The sequence below is a fragment of the Zootermopsis nevadensis genome, unplaced genomic scaffold (genome assembly GCF_977971745.1).
Source record: "Zootermopsis nevadensis isolate Lab colony 2312 unplaced genomic scaffold, Znev_1.0 Znev_ptg000005l, whole genome shotgun sequence".
Taxonomy (NCBI): Eukaryota; Metazoa; Arthropoda; class Insecta; order Blattodea; family Termopsidae; genus Zootermopsis; species Zootermopsis nevadensis.
Window position 1 is genome coordinate 1,122,336 of NW_028259137.1, and position 22,814 is coordinate 1,145,149.

Below are 22,814 nucleotides of genomic sequence, written 5' to 3' on the forward strand. Positions count from 1 at the left end.
GTTAATTCGGTGATGAACCTTCGGGTCCGGTAAGCCATCTAGTTAGTTAGTTAGTTAGTTAGTAAACCATTATGAAAATATCAGCAAACTTGGTCTAAGAAATGATATTGATTATTGATGCTAATGAAAGTAAACTACACTCAGATTAGTCTCCCAGCTTCCAGGGACACTTGGTCGACCGCTAAGACAAGAACATGTTCTACTGCATCCAATCAATGAGGGTTAACAAGGAATAAAGTAATTAAGACAACAATGTATGCAGATGATCAAGAATTAATAACAATATCTGAAGTAAAACTGCAATTTGCAGCATACCAGCTAAAAAAATTGTGCACAAATATGACATGAAAATTTTCACTTTAAAATCTAAAACAATGGAAATATGCAAGTTAAAATATAAATAGATGGGAAAATAACAGCAAGTTTCTGATTTTACATACGTGGTAAATACTTCTCAGACCACAAAAATGATACAGATATCAAATTACAGAAACATAATAAGATGAATGGTATTATTAGAAGACATTTTGGTAAACAAATGACAGTTGATACGAAATTGCATTTATATAATAATGATCCATGGCGTAACAGCCCTCCGAGAGCCAAAGCCGACTAGCTTGTCTGCTGGCCTCATGTTCACATGCCTAAGCAGAGGTGAACGATCATCCAACCAGATATAGGTGACGTGTGGTTAGCACGATGAACTCCCAGCCATTGCTAGTTTGTATTTATACAATATTACCTCAAAATCAACACTCACTTACGGCAGTGAAATATGGCGTGTTCTGCTACGGGTCTTATGGGAAAACCACGCAAGGTTTTTCGTTCACGAGGCTTGATTGAACGAGCAAACAAACACGTCAACAAGCAATTATCGAGTTTACATATGACGAACAGAGTGTACAGTATTTACTAATGGGAAATACGACAGTTTCTTGCAAAACTATCTCCTGGAATTCAGGGCAATTTTCGGGTTTGTTAATCAGATCCTTATCCAGCAACAGAATTTGCCTTTAGCGCCATTCTTCCCTAGTGCTTGCTATCCGAACTACAGAAAACATCTTTGCCGGGATTTGAAGGGAGGAGACACACTGTATAAGACTGCAGACAAGATGATGGAATAATAGGCTTGATAATTGCTACAATACATACACTCCATGTACAGCAGGTATGGGTGGTTGATAATGGCCCTTTATCACTTCAAATGAGGATTTGTCTGAGAAATAAACGAATAATAACAGAACACAAGTGAAAGGAAACAAAGAAGAATTGCGAGGTAAGATCCTTATTTCCTTTTCCTTCTTCAAACATTAAAAATCTACTAACTTTTTGTTAATATACACACACACACACACACACACACACACATATATATATATATATATATGTATATAAAGGCCAAAAAGCTGATTACTTATCAAGAGAATTATGAATCATGTACTTCTTTCTGAGTACGTGGCATTAAAAGAGTGAAGATGAGTCTTATATATAACAATATATTTAAAATTAAAAATACAACACAATTAAATATCAAACAATTTAGTGAAAAAACAATCATATACAGGATCAGCCAAAAGTATGTTTACAAACTATGTGTATGTGTGTATTAATGGATCAAAAACAGGAAAAAATGTTTTTATAAACATGTGGCCGCAAATGCTTATTTTTCAAAATAATAGCCAAAAATAAGTCTCAATCTATGCCTTTATTGCCAAGGATAAGGACACTGATGTTTCTTTGTAACAGATGCCCAAAGGTTGCTCCTCCATTCTCCACACATGCCCGAGCACGATGTACACAAGGTTGACGGATTCATTCGTACACAACAGGGTTTCCTCGAATCATCTGGCATGCATTCTGCCAGTACACTCACATAAACTTTGTAAACATACTTTTGACTCACTCTGTGTATATATATATATATATATATATATATATATATATATATATATGAGGTGCGATCAGAAAGTTTCAAGACTGTGCCTATAAAAACCCGTACACTTATCTCAGGTATTAAATTCATCCATCACCCTCGAAGTAGTTCCCCTGGGAGTGAACACAACGATCCCAGCGCCGCTGCCAAGCCTGGAAATCTTTCTTTGTCAGCCTGTCAAGCACCATCTGCGATTCTGCCTGAATCTCTTCTATCGTCTCAAATCTCCTTCCCTTTACCTGAATTTTCATCTTTGGGAAGAGGAAGAAGTCACACGGAGCTTAGAAAGGAAGTTGGGGTCGGTTCTTGCAAGATCTTTGAGCTCCTGACAAACGAGAAGTCGATTCTGCTTCTGGTCCTCAGACAGGAGCCTTGGCACAAACTTCGCTGCGATGCGTCGCATGTGGAGTTCTTCCTTTAGAATCAGCTGACAGGTCCCATAGCCTATCCCAACAATGTCGCACAAGTCGTTGATGGTACGACGTCGATCTTCGTGAATGGCCTGCCGAATCTTCGTAACATTTTCAGGCGTTGTGCTCGAAGATGGTCGGCCAGAACGCTCGTCATCATCGACAGAGGTTCGGCCATTTTTAAAACGTGAATGCCACACAAACGTTTGTGCACGACCCATTGCGGACTCCCCAAATGCTTGCTTTAGCATTTCATAGGTTTCCGTAGCCGTTTTGGCGAGTCTTTGGCAAAATTTGATGCACACGCCATTCCGAAATCGCAGGAGGGTCGGTGTAATGCACTACCAAAACGCCCGCCCGTAACTAAGAAACAAATGCTAATTCGATGATGCCGGCTGGCACACTGATTCACTATGAATGTAGGCCGCACCCCCTAGCGGCAGAAGCTCGTACTACATCCGGTTCGCCCTCTATTGACACAGTCTTGAAACTTTCTGATCGCACCTCGTATATAAGGCTAAATAGCTGATTATTTATAATGAGATTTAAGAACCATGTACTTCTGGGTATATGGCATTAAAGAGTAAACACGAGTCTTATATAACTATATACTTGAAAATAAAAATTCAACACAATTAAATATAAAGAAGTAACTAACTAGATGGCTTACCGAACCCGAAGGTTCATCACCGAATTAACCAAAGCCCTCCACTGGACCCTGTCCTGGGCCAACAAAATCCAGTCTCCTTCAACTCCTATCTCCCATAGATCCCGCCTGACATTATCCTCCCATCTACGTCTAGGTCTCCCCAGCGGTCTCTTCCCCTCAGGCTTCCCAAATAGTGGACCCAACCAAGCAGATGGCTTACGGAACCCGAAGGTTCATCACCGAATTAACCAAAGCCCTCCACTGGACCCTGTCCTGGGCCAACAAAATCCAGTCTCCTTCAACTCCTATCTCCCATAGATCTCGCCTGAGATTATCCTCCCATCTACGTCTAGGTCTCCCCAGCGGTCTCTTAGCCTCAGGCTTCCCGAACAATACCTCTTGCCCCATCCATGCTTGTCACATGCTCCGCCCACTTCATTCTTCCTCCCTTAATCACCCTGACAATACTGGGGGAGGAATATAAATTTTTAAGCTCGTCATTATGTAGTTTTCTCCAGACCCCATCGTCTTCTCTACTAGGAACAAAAATCATCCTCAACACCCTGTTCTCAAACACCTGCAATCTGTGTTCCTCCCTCTGAGTGAGAGACCATGTTTCGCACCCATACAAAACAACAGGCAAGATTATTGTTTTGTATACTTTAATTTTCAGGTTCTTAGAAATCAGACGGGAAGACAAAATATTTTGGACTGAGAAATAGCAAGCATTTCCGGAATTTAGTCTCCTCCTAACTTCCTTATGAGTGTCATTTTGATTTGTTGTTGTTGGTCCCAAATATTTGAACTTTGTAACCCTTTCAAAGGACTTATTAGCCACCCTAAGATAATTTTGCCCGCCTGTCTTCTGACGACGAGATACTAACATGTACGTAGTTTTTTCTGAATTTACTTGTAGACCCACCTGCCTACTAGCCTCTAGTAAAACTTCTGCGTTCCTCTTTATTGTATTAATAACATCAACCAATATATTATCACAAAAAACAATTAATTAGAACAACATAATAAAACACAATAAGAACAAAAGATCAATGCATTATGCAACATCTGGAGATTCTTCATCTGATGCTGGTGAAGAGATCTAGGACTCATGGTTTCTTCTCCTGAAACAAGGGATGAAAATCACATCAAACATTTTTATAAATGTCTACAAACGTAACCTTAAAAAATGTTAACATTACAAGATACAAGTTACCTTCTGTGAACGATCTTTACTGAATACTTTCCAGAACCGCAGAGTCTCATCCCCAGCGCCAGTTACAATATCTTCTCCATCTGGAGACATGGCAAGATATGGAATTAAAAGTAACAATCTGGAATAACATCCATACCAAATTCCATGAAAATTTGTCAGCCATTCACATTAAACAGGTAATGATGCAAACAATGACACACCCAATGACAGCGTAACAGGTGATGACATCATCAGTGAATGCACAGGATAACGGATATTGGAATCACTGTAGATTGTAATTCAGCTACCTCACAACTTGTAACATGTCATGTTGGTATTACAGATTGCAGAGTACAATTATGGAGTAGCCTCAAACAGAGTACTTTACGTGCCAAACGTCTAGAGTTGTTAGTGTATGGAAGTACAAAGAAAACTTATCGGGTCCTCTGCACGGACTCACACATGCCTAGAAAACACGTATTGGTACATCGTGCGCACCAAAGGTATTCTAGGAAAAGGAAAATTCAGCTCTTCATCATTTAAATGTTTCTCATTCACAATGTCTCCATGGATGATCTTTTCAGGCCTCCGCTAACTCTGGGCAAGTCTGAGGCAACCAAAGGGCAGATTCCATACAACCAAAACGGTGATTACAAAGAGGGTCCCTAAAGTATACTGAGTGCTCTGAACCACAGTGGGAGGTATGGTATACTTCATTTCCCAAGAATTTATTTCTGGAAAATGTGAAGACATCAGTTCATAAGCAAAATCTGAGAGATGTGGATGAATGAACACCCTGTTAATTCCTCTGTAAACGACAAGTATTAACCTAATGAAAACATACTCGATGTGAAGCTGGCCCTTTTACACTGCCAACACAGGGCGAAGGTAAGAAAACGTCCCAAGTGGAGACGGCTTCAGTTATAATTTTATGGTTACATTATGTGCATCCTTTATCAAAGTGCAAATGTACAGATTTTATAAATTATGTCTGAAGCAAATGGAATTTCAAAATTATGTTTGTGTATGTTAAGGTGTTCACAATATATATTTCAATTTAATCTTCTATTTTACAAACACTTCACTATCCACAAAGAAAAAAATAATAATACAATTCTTACTTCTATCAACGATATCGTTCCAAGCACAAATTGCAGATCACATCGACATGCAAGGAACTTACCAGTTCAGAGGAATGTTTAGACCAGACGAGATTACAGACTTCAGATCCAGTGTCCACCCACTGCTTTGGTTGTCCTGTGAGTGTGTTCCAGAAACGAATACACCAATCAGCTGCGCCTCCACCACTAGCCAAGAGTCCACGATGTTGTGGGGACCAGGAAATAGCTGGAAAATAAAATTTATTTGAGTATATTACTACATTGTGTGCACATGATCAGTATGGTACAAGATACTACATGAAATATTAACATAAACAAAGAGAACAGAGAAGGCAAAGATGAGAAATGTGAAGAAATTTACTTTGCAAATTGTAAATGCTGCATTTGCAATATATCCACAAAAATGGTGTTATAAATAAATGTGATTTATGGGCAATGATTGGAACTCATTCTTCCAGCACGTATGGTTTTAAGTGCATGATTTTTCTTGCAGCAAAGACTGCACAAACACATGACAATATAATAACAATATTTACTCACTTCATAGAATCTTATTTTAATCCGTCACAAATGTGGATGATAAACACGGTGATTCCTACCTTTCACTGCTGCCAAATGCTCAGTGTACGTCTGCACAGGTGAGTCTGAATGCAGATCCCAAATATTCAGGCGATTGTCGTTGCCACCGGATGCCAGGCTCCGCTTGTCTGGAGACCACTTCAAGCCGCAAACCTTTAAACAATTGATATTTATAGTAATTGAAATTGATGACAATAATTTTGAAACATATTTTTCAGCTCTAACTATAAAAACAATATTTGATGTGAGGTTCTGACCGTGATGAAGATGTTGATGCTGTTCTTCTGGGTCGTGATGCGATGCGGAGATGAAATGTCTTTATCTTCAGAGCTGAAAATGGAGACTTCATCTATCTCCAAAACACTGGTATATATGTCAGTCCACATGCTGTCACAATGCAAAAACACAATGACACTATTTTGCAGTAATAACACTTAAATGATTTCCTACTTATCTCTTGTCGATGGCCAACCAACCTTCCCTCTGGCACAAGACTAGGGAGTTCTTACATCACACTGTAAGATAAGTCCATCCCGACTTCCTGACGACACATCACCACCATTCCAAGCAAGCAATCCAACTCTGTCTGGATGAGTCAGCAGCTCATTAACTTGGGAATTTACAGCAACGTCCCAGACTTGCACATAGCCATGATGTGTGCCAATTGCTACCAAATTTCCCTACAAATACAAAACACCAGGTCATAAATGTGTCCAACAATACGAGTCAGTCCTAAATTATGTCAGAGGTGATTTGATGTGTTATCTGTTCGGTAACATTTCCTGGTCAGAATATGCAAATTCTTACCTACTATCTACAGCCACTGAAGAATATGGCAATAATATTTCATTTATATAAAATTATGACATCACGGTACATCAGAATACAGACAAATACATTTTTCTTTGCAAGTCTTCACGGATGGAGTAGCCTATATAAATAACGCCCTGGCCCCATCTCATACCAACCTTGAATGTGTGCTACTGCAAAGTTTGCAAAAATTACTGTTAACACTAAACAACTGACATGGCTCTCACCCACAAGCCAAAGTTATACAGACAAATGCATGTATCCTGAAATAAATATGGCTACCTCAGGACAAAACTCTCTAACAGACAAACTACTAAAATTTTGGGCTTGGTCTCCCTCACTTGGCAGGCGGAGGACACAATTCTTCTCCACCTTCCTCCAGAAGGTTTGTAACAAGAAATACAAATTCTTCAGATTTCTCTTAATGCACACAACAGTGAACTTCAGAAATAACAAGGTGTTTCCTTTGTCATGGACACAAAACGTAAAATGAAAAGCAGAAAGCACCCACAGAAATGGGGCTAGCAGTTGACACTGATTTGACACAACACATACTTTAAGATTAACAACAAACACAGCAATAACCAAATTCAAGATTTCTGTCTTCTGGGTTGTTGCGCCGTGTAGTATGTTTACCAATGTTTCTGAGGGCGTGCTTCCTCCGTCATCAGGGCGATGAATACTACACAGTGCAACAACCCAGAAGACAGAAATCTTCATACTCAAAGCTGTGAAAACCTCAAATCTTACAACCAAATTCAAATTTAACAGAAATACTTTTCAACGACCTGAGTAAAAATAGTCTGGCCAATACTTACGTGTTCATTCCATGCAACTGAAGTTACAGAGGTGCCATCTCCAGATAAATTACACAGCATTCCAACCTGATTTGTGCTTGCACAAAAAATATATACGCAAGTTCCTAATCCCACGCTTAACACATTCTCTGAAGACCAGTCAACAAGATTGAGGGACAAGTCATCTTGGAGATAAGAGGCATCCAACGTCTTCAACAGAAAAAAACATAAAATTCAATAAATCTGGACAAATAATGAAGTACAGCACACAAAACTCTCAATGCTTAATATAAAGAAGAAGAACATTATAACTATTTCATAATAAACACTCTATCACTGTCTCGTGACTTGTGTTGGCAGAACAGCTGATCACGAAGTCACAACAGCCACATCAGATTTCATCAGAGACCTGGGGAGAATCAGACACTGAGACGGTATGTGGAATGGCACAGACACTTCAGTTGTGGATTTTTGAAGATTAAAACTAATACAAAATATGACTAACCTTGTAGGGTATTGGTGATATTTTCCTCCTTGACCTTCTCGGTGCACTAAGCAACTTTTGGCTCTGTGCACTAAGTGGTGACAAGGAAAAGATATTTGATCCTGGAATGAGCGCTCTTCTCTCATCACATGGGTCTCTAAGATCTTGAATGTTAGCGCCAAGAAGTTCGTTTTTCAGCAAACATGTGTATGCCAATCTCCCACTCCCTCCGTCACCATTTTCACAAGCCTCTTTCGTAGTAAATCCATTCTGGCCAGACTCCTATATTTAAAAACAGACACAAATTTCATTGGCATTTCTACAACTTGCTTACCTTACGAGAAATTCATAAAGCTTATAGACAATGGGGATATGACAAGTTCATGCAAAAGACCTGATGGGAAGTGAGCTATAGAAGTACATCACAAACAGCAGTTTTAAATGACGGTATGATGCACTCACTCCATGTCCAAACAGAAGAAAAAGTAAATTAATCCGAGGGACATACAGCCCTGCTTATGTCCTCAATTTGATAATCTGATAACATTTTTGTACAGTGCAATGGTAGTCAATTAAGAAGAAAAGAATTTTTGTGGATAAAGGTTCATTTTCATATCTGATAAAGTACTGTCATGAACATAAATTGATCTCACCCTCAGCACAGCATACTCACTTCATCTATCCACTACTTTTATAAAGTCATAAAAATGACAACTTAATGAAAAACACTTACTGTTTTCATCTCAAACTTCATCTGCCATCTCTTTCCATAGCGCGGCCGAATAAACCGATCGTCTGTCTGAAAGTAAGTAAAAGATGTCAGTAAAATCTCACAATTCCTTTAACCACATTTTCTGAACTAAGAGAACAATATACACTATGAAGATAACTGTCTTCTGGGGCACTGTGCCAAATAGCATCGCGGAAGTCCACAGACGTTTCAGAGGTGCTTGCTGCCTTCATCATCAGAGCAAAGAAGGCCGAATGTGCGTCTGAAATGTTGTCAAACTTCCAACAGACTACATGGTGCAACATCCAGAGGACACTAACTTCCTTACCTGCTGCCATGAGAACCTGAAATGTCACCAGTATATAAATATGTAACACACTTTTAATTCTTATACTCAACTGCACACTCCAAGTTTTAGAAACCAGAATGCAAGTAAAATCTAGAAGCGTCCTCAGTTCTTACACCAGAGACACACACGACTACAGTCAAAATGCCTTCATCACCACTAAGCAGTACAATAACGAACAAAGCTATCAGAATGGCAAAGCAAATTTACACTTGGGTTGTGAATGAACCCATTCAGTGCTGCTGCAGACTTCAAAGCTGACATGCAGAAACTGTTTGCGATGGTGATACGTAGATGTAAGGATAATATCAGGCAGGATCCATGGGACACAGGAGATGAAGACGATTGGATTTTCATGGCCAACGACAGGGACATGGGGATTCTTGGGTTGATATGGTGATGAATAGTGTTCCCTAAGCCATCAAGTAAGTTAGTTAGTTAGATGGTTGCTTCATCAGCATATATGCAAAAAAACGTGCAGCCTCACCTATGAATAAGTACAGTAGGGCACCGCTTATACGGCAGGTTAGGGACCAGACCCCCGCCGTAAAGCGGATCTTTGCATTTTTTCACTTGCAAATGCATATCAAAGCCTAATAAGATGTTTACACTATCATACAGTAAGTGCACAATAGCGCTAGGCCTAAGAAAACGATATGAAAGTAAAATGAATATCAGTAGTACACACATTGTGGCTCGTTTGATCTTCAATCCACACAACTAAAAGTTTTTCCATGTCAGCAATAAGGCTATCTCTTTTTCTTATGACTTTAGAGTTCATTCGTGTGGCACTTTTAATTTCATTTAACACTTTCTCCTTAGCGTTCAAGATGGCACTAACAGTTTGGCGAGCTAGGCCTAGCTTACGTCCTATCTCGGCCATAGACATGCCTTGTTCACGAAGTTTAATTATATCTAACTTGGCATTTAAAGTAAGAGGCTTACGACTCCTCTTTTTATCGCTACTACCCTTAGACGTCTTTGTAATTACTCTGTAGTAACACAAAAATATTACATAAATATACAGTTTGTAATAACTTTGAAAAATTGCCAGAACTACGGAGACGCGCAGCGCACAAAAGCTGTAAACAGACTGAATCAACGACGAGAAAATGGCGCCGCATGCACTTCTCTGACTCAGCTGTTGAGCGCCGAAAGGCGGGGCCCAATTGTATGGAGAAATCACACAAATCACGGATATAATATAAAAGGGGAAACTCAAAGCACTTTTCTGTGCATCTATAATTGTAAAATGCTAACTCCTCCAATTTCATCCTTTCCTCTCCCTTAAACAACCACACGTGTACATGCACATGCCACTCTGCCACGCTTACAAATTCCAACATTTTATCTTACCCAAGAATCCTAATGACCACAGACCAACATCATGTGGGACTGAATGTCATCATGGCAGAAAGTAACAGATATGCACGAAATTAATATTGTCTAAAAGTGCCATCTTCAAGCGGTCACCTGCAATAATAAACATATGAAGGGGAAATCTTCACACACAGAGAAATATTCATTATTTATTTCCAGTTTACTTGAAGACACTTTCAGTAGCTCAAACTATACAGCATCAAATGATACAATGGTTTCTGAAGTGGAAGGGACATGGGAGGAAGTGGTCACAGGTTACTTCAAATACTATCCTGACATTCGCCCAGAGGGACTGAACACAACCACGAAAAACTTCAAGATTTGAACTCACAACTTCCCAAACACAGTGGTAACCACTTAACAGCGACAGGTTATAATTTAATAACAGTTGAGCAGGCGGACACCAACAGTCACACTAATTTTCAACAGGTATATATTTTACAATCACTGAAGTTGTATTTTTCTCCTTAATGTAAAGAAAATGAACCAGGTGTCTTTATTTGGTCCAGCTCACTCCTCACACCTCTGACATTCAGTGTGAAACAGATCGTGCCCATCAGAGGGTTTCGCTGGATAAATAACAAATTACACTGATCCTATCATGGTAACCTCACGGCCTGAACATACACTTCTCAAGAGGGCAGATTTCTGGGTTACATATTCTGATTCCTAAGAATTCTGCCTGCCTAAGAAATAAAGTGCAAGTCTCTCCACGAGGATAAACCATAATATTTAACGTGGAAGTAAATGATGAGCTCCACGTAAACAACGCAAGTGGTCACATTTGCAACCGTTCTTCATTTAGGTAGGACTTGAGATACTCATTACAGCGGATGTGAAGACGGCTGTTTTCTGGGTTGTGAAACTGAGTGGTCCGATAGAAGTTTACCTGTATTTCAGATGTACTTGCTGTCTTCATCATCAGCGTCACTTATAGTCATCATGATTGGATGCAGGTAGTAACACTCAAATGTCAGTAAACTTCAGCCAGACTACTTGGGGAGTGAACTCAGAAATGAGCCATCTCCTTACATCCTTTGGACAAAAGACGGACAAACACATTAATTTCAACTATAAGATTCTGAAGAAAGAATCAAAATTCTTCAAAAGTGACAGGCATTCATGGCAGCTTTGAAAATACCACTGCCCTTAAATAAATTAATTCTATGAAAAATTTGATGATATTTCACTAGAAGAATCTTAGAAATGAACAGCATTCCATAGTTATTTTTAAATTTCATGTGTCATTATTATACATAGTGATATATGTGTTTGTCCTTCAAGACCTTCATTTATTACTTGCGTGACTCATGATAACTTACAATCAGAAGTCACTTTCAGTTTACTCATAGATATGGTCGTATTATCACACACTGAACATTTCAGCAATGAAAGAGTAGGAAAATTTTAAGGGATTAAATCAATTTATATTCAAGTGATCTAAATCAAATACTTATCATTACTAGAGACAGCAAAGATCTGCTTGTTGCAATATGAATCACTGAATAAGAAAAACAAAATATTTGAACAAAATGTGAAAACCACTAACCGTTGGTTTTAATTTGCAGTGCAACAACGGTATTCTCTAGATATGGCCTGACAAACAAATCTTTTGGAAACTCTTGAGGCTCTAGGAAAAAAGATACTTGAGGTAGGCACTGTGAAAATATACCCATATAATAAAAAGTTTTATTTTTGTTGTGAAAAGTCAAGAAAATATCGGTTTAGTTTCTGTCTTGTTGGTGTTAAAACTAGAGTCCGCTTCTTAAATCTAAGCTCACGCCACTTTCTGCCTCAGTGCAATGGGAACAGTTCAAGATGAAGAAGTGTTTCTTCTGGTTTGCTTTAAACAAATAATTTATGACAATGCAATGTAAGCTTTCACCTGGATATGGTAGAAAACCATCAGTTCATAAAACAATTTCTTATTGAAATTTGGTATTACCAGTTTAGGAAAATGGTAATGTTTTAAGATGGAAATTCACCAACAGGTCTGACGTATGAAAAATGTAAGACAGCCCTGTAGATGAAGCCACAAGAAATAAGCCATGCATTAGAGCTTTATGGTGGGAATATCAGAGACCGCAATCTGACATTCTTTACACAAGACTAGTTTGTATGTTATCCAAAATGGTACATAATGACATTGACATAGATATACAAGTAGTTCTCACTCTTAAAATGGGTGACCTGGAAATGTAGGGATAAGGTGACCGATTCTTGAGCCAAAAATCCAGGGTTTTTAAGACTGGTTGGACCCAATGTAGCGTTTTGACATGCCTTCCTATTTCTCATTTCTGACCAACTCCGTGAAACAGAGTCCTTACTGTAAAGCTTATTGCCATCCTGATAGTAAATTCCCTGTTTCTCACAGAACTCGAACATTCACTTCTGTTTTCACAAGAGCCCACCACTGGACTGCATCCCCAACCAGATGTTTCCAGTCCATAATCCAACACCGTTAATCCAACCTCAAACAAGGTTTTGTAAAATCAAAAATTTTCATCATGAATCATTAAGCTGTAAGCTCTCTCTATTGGTCATTATCTTTGCCATCAAAATATCACTAGAAATACATTTATATTTCACTGACAAATTTTCACTTTCACTAAATAAATCCGGTTACTAGTGTCACAATAAAGAGCAGAAGTTCACTGGTGGAGGTACTAGATTCGTTCCTTTACACTAGATTTATTAAATTTCTTCAATGCAGGTTCCACCTGTCAAGTCTGTGCAGGGACTGCAGACATAATTTCAAATGTTGTGCCCCTTCTTGAGATATGGCAGTGCAGTAGCTTATATCCAGGAACTTCAGATTGCTACATCTCTGTCCAATTGCTCTAAGGCTTGCATCTGTCAGCTTGGAGCATCTCTACAGAGGAAATAGTTCCCATTATTTAACACTTGCAACAGATAACAATCACACTGTATGTATCAATTATCCAGAGAAGTTTGAAGAAAATTGTAAACATATCATAAGACAGTTGCTTGCGTACTGTCCACAATAAACACAATGCCATCACTGAACAGTAATGAAATGCAAAATTGTAATATTTCACAGAAAAACAATTAATTACATATTGTCTTATGATAAACTGCTTCATTTGGAATTCATTGTCACTGGGGATTTTCCATATCCCCAAATGGTAATTATTTTTAAATACTTTATTTTTATATGGTTTTTATTTTGAAGATACTTTTATGCGGAGATTTGTAATGTATCACTGTGAAACTTTAATTTGATAACCCATTATGATCTATCACAGATTCTACTCTTAAAATGCTTTATTTATTTTATTTATTATGATTGAAAATACTTTGTTTAGTTTTAGATCTGAAGGACTTCTCTACAAAACATATTTTATTAAGATAATTTGATAATCTGAAGTAATCATGAGGAACCACAGAAATACAATCCTGGGTTCTCGCTTATTAACTTTATCAGCATGTGTTATGTGCCAAGTTAACTTGCTTGATATAAAGTGACATATACCCGCAATTCAAGATGTTTCAGTCTCGACAAATGATTCACAAGTTCAATAATGCCACTGTCTCTGATATTGTCACAAAAGTTCATTTTAAGGGTTTCAATGCTTGGGTTCTTTGAGGCCAGATCTGAGATCCCTGCATCTGTTACCTGAAAGCAGAATGTAAAATGTACAAAGAAAAAAGTTGTCAGTGGAACCACGGTTCCGGAGAATTTGACCTAAATACGTCCATAGTGAAAAGGAAGTTTATATATTGGGTTTATTCTAAATATTTCCTTTATACATCCTTTACAATCGAGATAATTTTGATTAAGACATTGCTTATTTAACTTGAATTAGTTACGCTGGTAGCTGAATGTAATGTAAGGTAATGTAAGGTAAGATAATCATCCATCTTCTACGTAGTATGACGCAACAACAGATTACTTAATAATTATTATATAAGATAAGTACATGTGATATTGTAAAATGTTTTTAACAGCACAAAATTATCTACTCCACGACGCACTTCTTCTACAAGCGATTCACAGTTCAGCTCTTTCAAGATTGTTGATGGCTGTAATGTAACACATCAATGTCGAGTAAACAGATGACGTTTCCTAGGTAACATAACAATGAAGTTTGACGTTTCCTAGGTAACATAACAATGAACTTACACTTTTTCGTAACACATTCTTGCCGAATGACCCTTCCTTATAGACGTATTTACGTAAAAATAGCATTTAAAATTTTATAAATGATCATTTTTAACAAGCCCCTTGTTCTTCTGTGCAATTTTATCAAAAGCGAAGGACTTGGTGGTTGAGAAGAAAAGGTAAGATATTATTAAAACCAAATAGAAGCAAGACATATTAAATTTCCTGATGAAACTAACCTGCTCACAGAAACTCAGACTTAAATGTCGAAGTTCAAGAAAACTAAAGGCATACATAAGGCTGAAATCTGTGACTTCCCGGCAGCCATACAAATCTAGTTCTTGCAAACCTGAGGGAAAAATAAATAATTACCATAAATCAGTTTTTCTGATGATATCCTTAAATTATATGATCAAACAAAAGTCTGTATTTAAACATTAACATTTTCTGCATACCTTTCAATCTAAGAATCGAGAAGCCATTTTCAACTTCTTCTCCTCTTGTTCTCAACCCCATCCCTGTGAGTCCAGCATCTGTTACTCTGTGACACATTGTCAGTTTGAGGGATCGAAGCCACACTTGGTGTTGGAAAATGGCCTGAACAGACATGTCTGTCACTGCATTGAAACACTCTCGAAGGTCAAGATATATAAGCCTAGGAAGGTTCTCTGCTATAAGACACAAAGTTCTCTCATCTAAGAAGAGTCCAGCAAGATTAAGTCGTTGCAACTGCAGATTTACAGAGGAGCAAAGTCCGCTCTCAATGCCCTCACTTGATACGTGTTTACATTTTGACAGGTTTAAATTTACTAATTTCTTGAGATGACAGAGTTCTGATATGCCTGTGTTTGTTATGGCATAGCATTTCTCTATATTGAGCATCAAAAGGTTCTTTAGGTTGTGACAGATAGCTATGAGAGAAATATCACCAATGCCACGACAATAACTTATATCTAATTCAGTGAGACTCTGTTGGTACTCTGTGAGTCTGAGTATGCCTTCATCGTTCAGCTTTTTGGAAAAATTAAGATCTAGAGTTTCAAGATGTAGTTCTGGTACTTCTGCTAGTTGTGACAATGCTGCATCATCAATGTCCGTGCCAACAAATCTCAACTTTCTAATCTTCCGTGCTTTTGACACAATGTGTTGTAATATATTATTGAATGTCAGAACACTTTGTGATGCCATTGTGTAGCCAGAGTCTAACATGTCACCTGGGAAATGTTTCTTACACAGCTCAAAATCGAAACAGATCTGACATCCTGCCAATGACAGAGCTTCCAAATTCGAAGCAATTGCCATGAATCTATTGAAAAGGGCATCCGACAAATCTGAACTGAAATCAAGTCTTAGCTCCCTAAGTTTGACAAGAGTGTTACTAAGCAGAATAACATCAGATTTCTGCTCCAGAACCCTTCCTGACTTTAAAAGTTTATTACACCAACTCACATCGAGAGTTTTTAAATGTGAGCACTTTAATAAAATATCTACAAAGGTCTTTTCTGATATATCACAACGATCTATGGAAAGAGACTGCATTTGTGGACAGCATCTATCCCAAAATTCAGTTAATATTTCTCCTAGTTTCACGTTTTTGAACACAAAATGCGGAAATGTTCCAAGACTATTTTCGAAGACTTGTAGTGGTCTAGTCAGGTCACCACGCAATACCACTACTTCATTGCTATGCAGTTTGCGGTATTTTGATGCATTATGCCACAAATGGCACACTTGCGAGGCACTTATTCTGTCTGACAAAGGCAGGAACTCCAGGATGTATATTATAATCTGGAATATGAAAACAGTTTAAAATATAACAATGACAACAAGGTAATAAAAAAAAATTGTTTTAGTAGAATGTTTTTAAGAGGTGACCACATAAGCTACAAACTTTTAAAAACGAAAAATTAAAGCACATGTCACAATAAAATATTCAAGATCATACACTACATAATCTTATGCATAACTGATTAGATGCCACTGCATATGTTGAGAATCCTTACCTCAATGGGAAGTTCAACAAATTCATCGCTTTCAGTACTTCGATGTCTTCTCTCACTTGAGATTGTTATGAAGGACTGCATGTCAGATTGCTGTGTGTGTGGGTGTAATGTCTGAAATTAATGCAATTAACACGAATACTTTTTCAAGACCTTCAACATTGTCGTTTGCTATACCAGCTGATTTATCTAACTAGAGCAGAGCACTCCTTTCGGAGTTCCTCGGGGGTCAAGTGTTTAAAACGCAACCAACCCCCCACTTGCAAATCTTCGTCTTAAAATCGATCATAAGGCCAGTTTTCATAACAGTTTTCGTAATCGTAATATATCTAATGAGTATCAGTTTACCTTGTTGGAGTTGTTAGAGTTGATACTTCAAATAGCTGATAACGTCTTCTTTCACTTTTGTGATGTTTTAGGCCAACTGTCAGTCAATTTTTAATAATGCGACGTGCTGCTTCTGGAGTAGTGATAATGCGACTGGCTTGGTAGTGAAGCGTTATTTGTTTACTCGGCATTGTTATGTTGTACTGGGCATTGTTGTGTTCCACAACAATGCCGTGTATAAACAAATATAAGGTGACATTGTTGATGACGTCATTTTTTGACGACAACGACTAATCACAAATTTTTATAGTAAAAAAAAAAAAATATACTAGAGCAACGCGCTCCTTTCGGAGCGCATTCTCTAATCTGATATTTTACTTCTTTACCTCGCGGTTATTGGTAAGTCAGCTTTCTACGTCCAACTCCACCCTTGCAAATGTTCGTCTGTTTTTTTTCCCTTCTGTTCTTGTTAAATAAGTTTTTCTACGTTTATCAGTGTAAGTCTTACTTAGCTTTCCTTCTTTTGTTAATATTTTCCCTTCGCTTTTTTTTAATTGTTAGATAGGTCTGATGTTTAAGTTTTACTTCGCTTTTCAAAGGCCAAATGTTCTTGGTCAGTCAACTTTCTACGATATATTATTCGATGAAGACGTATTGTTTCTGTTAATATACTATGAGAAATAACGGAAGGGAATTTTTGAAGGCAATATACCAACACAACAAAGAGAGTAAACAAATGACGTAACATTTTTTATTCTATGATTTTTTCGAATAATAAGAGTGTTACACTTTTACATTTATCGATAAATTTTCTAGATTTTGTAATGTGATTATCGTCGAAGATAATCCATTCATCGTTATAACGTCGCCACGCCTTAAAATGTCCGTCGTTTCCAGTACCGTTAATGTCCACAAATTCTACCGCACTTTGCAATTTCCAATGTTTTCCATACATTAATTGGTTGTTTTGTCTCATTCTCATTATTTCAAATGTGCGTACTCCATTTAGAGTTAATCTATTTATTTCCAAAATCATGTACTTTTGACTTTCACCAACATCAATATCTGTCGTTCCACGTATGTAGTGTTGTTGACATTCCGTACACGTTCCGTTCACATCTGTTTTGGTTTGATACTCCAATAAGTCTCTGAAGTTTATCACGTTCGTTTGTTGTAAGTTCATGAACAATATTTGGTTTATATAACGTTCTTCAAGTTGATGACCATTTCTACATGTTTTTGTATTCACCGTCTCATACTCAAACATGTTTTGCATTTCAATTGGTAATTCCTCGAAAATGTTGTAGATCGTTTCGGACACACTTTGAAAACCTCTTCTTAAATGTTCTTTAAGTTTTTGTCGTATTGAAATGACATTATGTAAGTTTTGAGGATGACTGTATGCGTTTGCAATCTCGGAGATCAGTTGTGCACCATTGTTGTCGCCCTCGTAGTCATTTAATATTATTTCTTTCAGACTTTCAACGAACGCAGTAGCTGAATGCAACATGTTTATTGAGGAAATCAAGAAGCAGTCTGATCCATTGGCATTCTCGAGATTCAAGTGTTCGATAGTTGGTACAATTTCACGTGTAATCGTCGTTTCATTCTGCTTCACTCTCCGTATAGGCTGTTCACCCTCTGTATGACTTATTGTTCTTATATTCCCTTCAACTTTTACACGTTTAACTGCAACAATGCCGAGTAAACAAATATCTGTTGGCATTGTTGATGACGTCATTTTTTGGCGACAAATTGGTTGAAGACAACGAGGAATCACAAATTTTTATAGTAATAAGATAGTAAAGAAGAAGAATAAGAAGAATAAGCAACTGGAAATTAATTTTACCTTGCAAATTCGCCTTTTGTCTCCTTCCAGAAGATTTTGATGCGTGTCCTTCTCTACCAACAGAGTCAGAGGGGTTGTTTCCTTGGTCAACTGGAGATGGATTATGAGAAATATCCAGTTCAGAATCGTGTTCCATATCGTGATATTGAATGTCATCATCAGATGAATGTTCTTGTTCTTGCACAGTACCCATTGTACTCAAAATTATTTTTCTGTTAATCTAGACTTTGCAGGTCTATGCTTCTTCTGACTGCAACACAACAAATCTTTGTTGTTTATTTATTATGCCTAGCAACGGGCCACATTATCAACAATGGGCAAGACCAACAATACGAGTTGGAGCTTGCCTCAGTGATTAGCCGATATTGTGCCCCTGACCATGATGGAACAAATAATATTTTAGAATATCCTAAGCGGCGATAACAAAATGACATATGATTAAAGAAAGGAAGTAAATATATAGTAGAAATATTGAAGGCGACTGAGCTGCTGTGATCTGGTGGCCATGTAGGCGCTGGGGGGGAGAGAAGGTATAGCTCCTACTCATTCTTGACCTCAGCACTAGACTGGGGCGAGTGGTCAGTACCACGCACTGGCCGCGCTTTATCCCCGCGAAAGGACCCTGGTACCCATTCGATAGGAGGCTGGGTGGGCAGCAGGCTTGAGGAAAAATCCGCTGCCCGTCGGGGATCGAACCCCGGTCGACCAGTCCATAGCCAGTCACTATACTGACTCAGCTACGCTAGTTCTTATATATAGTATTATTATTTTATTTATTTATTTAGTGTTCTGTCTGACGACAGGTCCATATGAACAGGATCCTTCCATCCTTTTCTCGGACTGGGACCTGTTCATATACGTTCTTGGCAGATGATCCAGAAGTGGTTTGCCATTGCCTTCTTCTGTGTGTGAATAGAGTAATTGTTGGGATGCCACGGAGAAACCGGTGTAGCCCCCGGAGGAAAACTCCGTGTTGCCTAGACCACGGCCTTGCCCAACACAAGTTATAAATCTAAGCATGACCGGGAATTGAACCCGGGACTCCAAGATTACAAGGCTAACGTTCTGACCGCTAGACCACCGTGGAAGTTTAATATGATGTATTGTCGAAATGAAGACAGGGCGGATAAAACTGGAAAACAACTGAAGGTGTCCATTTATTTCCTGACTAATTTTAAACGCTAACGATGTTTCGTTGTAGTCGTCGAGGCAATTTACGATAGGGCATGACGAGTTGTGGGCGATCAGCTGTTTGCCTTGTCTGCTCGTCGTCAGTCAGTCTGTGAGACTGCACGTTTCCTGTAACAATTAGCTTTTCCAGTTGGTAGGGAGTTGTTTTCACTCCAAGGATTGAACAGAAGCGAGTATGCGGACGCACTCACCAACGTTGTTGTTGGGCAGGTCCCCTAAGGCAGTGGTATTCAACCATTTCTTTTTTGTTCGCGTACCCCCAGATATAATTTCTCTTCCAACTTTGTACCCCCAAAGTTGTTGGTGTATAATTCAAGTTATGCATAGTATATAATCTACATCTAAAATAAGTTAAATAAATTATATTACTGATTATTCAGTGTATATCATAAAATAATATATATATTTTTTAAATTTCACGAACCGCATAACATGTCTTCGCGAACCCCCGGGGGTACGCGAACCGCAGGTTTAAAACCACTGCCGTAAGGTATTCATAACCTTCACGCCAGAACAAACGCTTTCATCAATGGCTCATGTACGAGACATCTAGCGGTAAATGTTTGCATCACAGCATCCGCCATGCCATCTGATGATATAAAACTAAACCACATACGTAATATGCATCTCCTTATAAAAATTTGTGATTAGTCGTTGTCGTCAATAAATTACGTCATCAACAATGTCAACTATAAACAAAATCGGCATTGTTGTGGAACACAACAATGCCGAGTAAACAAATAACGCTTCACAGCAAAGAAATCAAAAACTATCAAGTCAGTCGCATTATCACTGCTCCAGAAGCAGCACATCGCCTCCGAACAGCGACATAAAACTATTTAAGAAATGAAGGAAAGTGAAAGAAGACGTTGCCAACACCAAAAAGGTAATCTGATACTAATAATAATATTCAACCAAAAAGAAACTAAAGTAACCCCCCGAAGGGGGTTACTTTAGTGCCTTACTCAAGATTTTAAAACGCAACCAACCCTCCCCAAAACGTGGGTTGTTCAAGTGTTTGACACGCATTCGGGGGACTTAGTTTAGAGTCTTACTCAAGATTTTAAAACGTCTGACTGACCTAGAAAAGTTGTCCTCTGTACTACGACGTAAAAACTACAACATCAGACATATTTAAGAAATAAAGAGAAGCGAAGGAAGTCTTACATTGATAAACGCAGAAAAACTTATTCAACAAGAACAGAAGAGCAGAAGAAAACAAACGAAGACTTGAAAGGGTGGGATTGGACGTAGAAAGTTGACTGTCCAAGAACAGTGGGCCTCTGAACAGCGACGTAAAAACTACATCAGACCTACTTAACGAGTAAAGAAAAGCGAAGGGAGATTTACATTGTTAAACGAGACCATATTAAGAACACACGTAGAAAACAGACGAAGATTTTCTAGGGTGTTGTTGGACGTAGAAAGTTGACTAACCAAGAACAATTGGCCTCTGAACAGCGACGTAAAGAACTACAACATCTGACATATTTAAGAAATAAAGAAGAGCGAAAAAAGACTTACATCGATAAACGTAGAAAAACGTATACAACAAGAACAGAAGAGAAAAAAAGAAAAAGAAAAAACAGACGAAGATTAGCAATGGAGTTGCTGGACGTAGAAGGTTGACTGACCAAGAACAGCGACGTAAAGAAGTAACGTCTGACTGACCTAGAAAAGTTGTCCTCTGTACTACGACGTAAAAACTAAAACATCAGACATATTTAAGAAATAAAGAGGAGCGAAGGAAGTCTTACATTGATAAACGTAGAGAAAACGTATACAATAAGAACAGAAGGGGAAAAAAGCAGACGAAGATTTGTAAGGGTGGGGTTGGACGTAGAAAGTTGAGTGACCAAGAACAATTGGCCTCTGAACAGCGACGTAAAGAACTACAACATCTGACATATTTAAGAAATAAAGAAAAGCGAAAGAAGAATTACATCGATAAACGTAGAAAAACGTATTCAATAAGAACAGAAGGGGAAAAAAGCAGACGAAGATTTGTAAGGGTGGGGTTGGACGTAGAAAGTTGAGTGACCAAGAACAGTTGGCCTCTGAACAACGACGTAAAGAACTACAACATCTGACATATTTAAGAAATAAAGAAAAGTGAAGGAAGTCTTACATCGATAAACGTAGAAAAACGTATTCAATAAGAACAGAAGGGAAAAAAAGCAGACGAAGATTTGTAAGGGTGGGGTTGGACGTAGAAAGTTGAGTGACCAAGAACAGTTGGCCTCTGAACAGCGACGTAAAGAACTACAACATCTGACATATTTAAGAAATAAAGAAAAGCGAAAGAAGAATTACATCGATAAACGTAGAAAAGCGTATTCAATAAGAACAGAAGGGTAAAAAAGCAGACGAAGATTTGTAAGGGTGGGGTTGGACGTAGAAAGTTGAGTGACCAAGAACAGTTGGCCTCTGAACAGCGACGTAAAGAACTACAACATCTGACATATTTAAGAAATAAAGAAAAGCGAAAGAAGAATTACATCGATAAACGAGACCATATTAACGACATATGTAGAAAAACAGACGAAGATTTGCAAGGGTGGGGTTGGACGTAGAAAGTTGAGTGACCAAGATCAAATGGCCTCTGAACAACGACGTAAAGAACTACAACATCTGACATATTTAAGAAATAAAGAAAAGTGAAGGAAGTCTTACATCGATAAACGTAGAAAAACGTATTCAATAAGAACAGAAGGGAAAAAAAGCAGACGAAGATTTGTAAGGGTGGGGTTGGACGTAGAAAGTTGAGTGACCAAGAACAATTGGCCTCTGAACAGCGACGTAAAGAACTACAACATCAGACATATTTAAGAAATAAAGAAAAGCGAAAGAAGAATTACATCGATAAACGTAGAAAAACGTATTCAATAAGAAC

The 22,814-nt window shown here is 38.1% G+C and overlaps 3 protein-coding genes across 6 annotated transcripts; all 3 read right to left on the bottom strand.

The window, feature by feature from the left end:
* Nucleotides 1-18: 18 nt before the first annotated feature.
* Nucleotides 19-6,270, bottom strand: LOC147874782 (fizzy-related protein homolog). 2 transcript variants are annotated; one of them, XM_087343332.1, is made up of 5 exons: nt 6,142-6,270; nt 5,905-6,037; nt 5,368-5,531; nt 4,206-4,285; nt 19-4,113 (listed from the first exon to the last, which is right to left on the bottom strand). In XM_087343332.1, the coding sequence occupies exons 1-4, from the start codon at nt 6,268-6,270 to the stop codon at nt 4,268-4,270; spliced, it is 444 nt and encodes a 147-aa protein (XP_087199458.1). In that variant the 3' UTR covers nt 19-4,113; nt 4,206-4,267. The 2 variants fall into 2 exon arrangements, with proteins under 2 accessions (XP_087199458.1, XP_087199457.1); XM_087343331.1 differs by having other exon boundaries at nt 4,206-4,323.
* Nucleotides 6,150-12,056, bottom strand: LOC110840931 (fizzy-related protein homolog). Its single transcript, XM_087343330.1, has 7 exons — nt 11,981-12,056; nt 11,321-11,466; nt 8,709-8,774; nt 7,997-8,257; nt 7,513-7,701; nt 6,361-6,564; nt 6,150-6,271 (listed from the first exon to the last, which is right to left on the bottom strand). Exons 2-6 carry the CDS (start codon nt 11,351-11,353, stop codon nt 6,379-6,381), a joined length of 735 nt encoding a protein of 244 aa, XP_087199456.1. The 5' UTR covers nt 11,354-11,466; nt 11,981-12,056; the 3' UTR covers nt 6,150-6,271; nt 6,361-6,378.
* On the bottom strand, nt 11,856-19,661 carry LOC147874783 (uncharacterized). 3 transcript variants are annotated; one of them, XM_087343306.1, is made up of 6 exons: nt 18,731-19,657; nt 16,558-16,668; nt 15,010-16,342; nt 14,794-14,903; nt 13,925-14,068; nt 11,856-13,303 (listed from the first exon to the last, which is right to left on the bottom strand). In XM_087343306.1, the coding sequence occupies exons 1-6, from the start codon at nt 18,887-18,889 to the stop codon at nt 13,136-13,138; spliced, it is 2,025 nt and encodes a 674-aa protein (XP_087199432.1). In that variant the 5' UTR covers nt 18,890-19,657; the 3' UTR covers nt 11,856-13,135. The 3 variants fall into 3 exon arrangements, 2 of the variants coding, with proteins under 2 accessions (XP_087199432.1, XP_087199433.1); XR_015533729.1 differs by lacking the exon at nt 14,794-14,903 and having other exon boundaries at nt 13,165-13,303; nt 18,731-19,661; XM_087343307.1 differs by lacking the exons at nt 11,856-13,303; nt 14,794-14,903 and having other exon boundaries at nt 13,334-14,068; nt 18,731-19,661.
* Nucleotides 19,662-22,814: the final 3,153 nt, after the last annotated feature.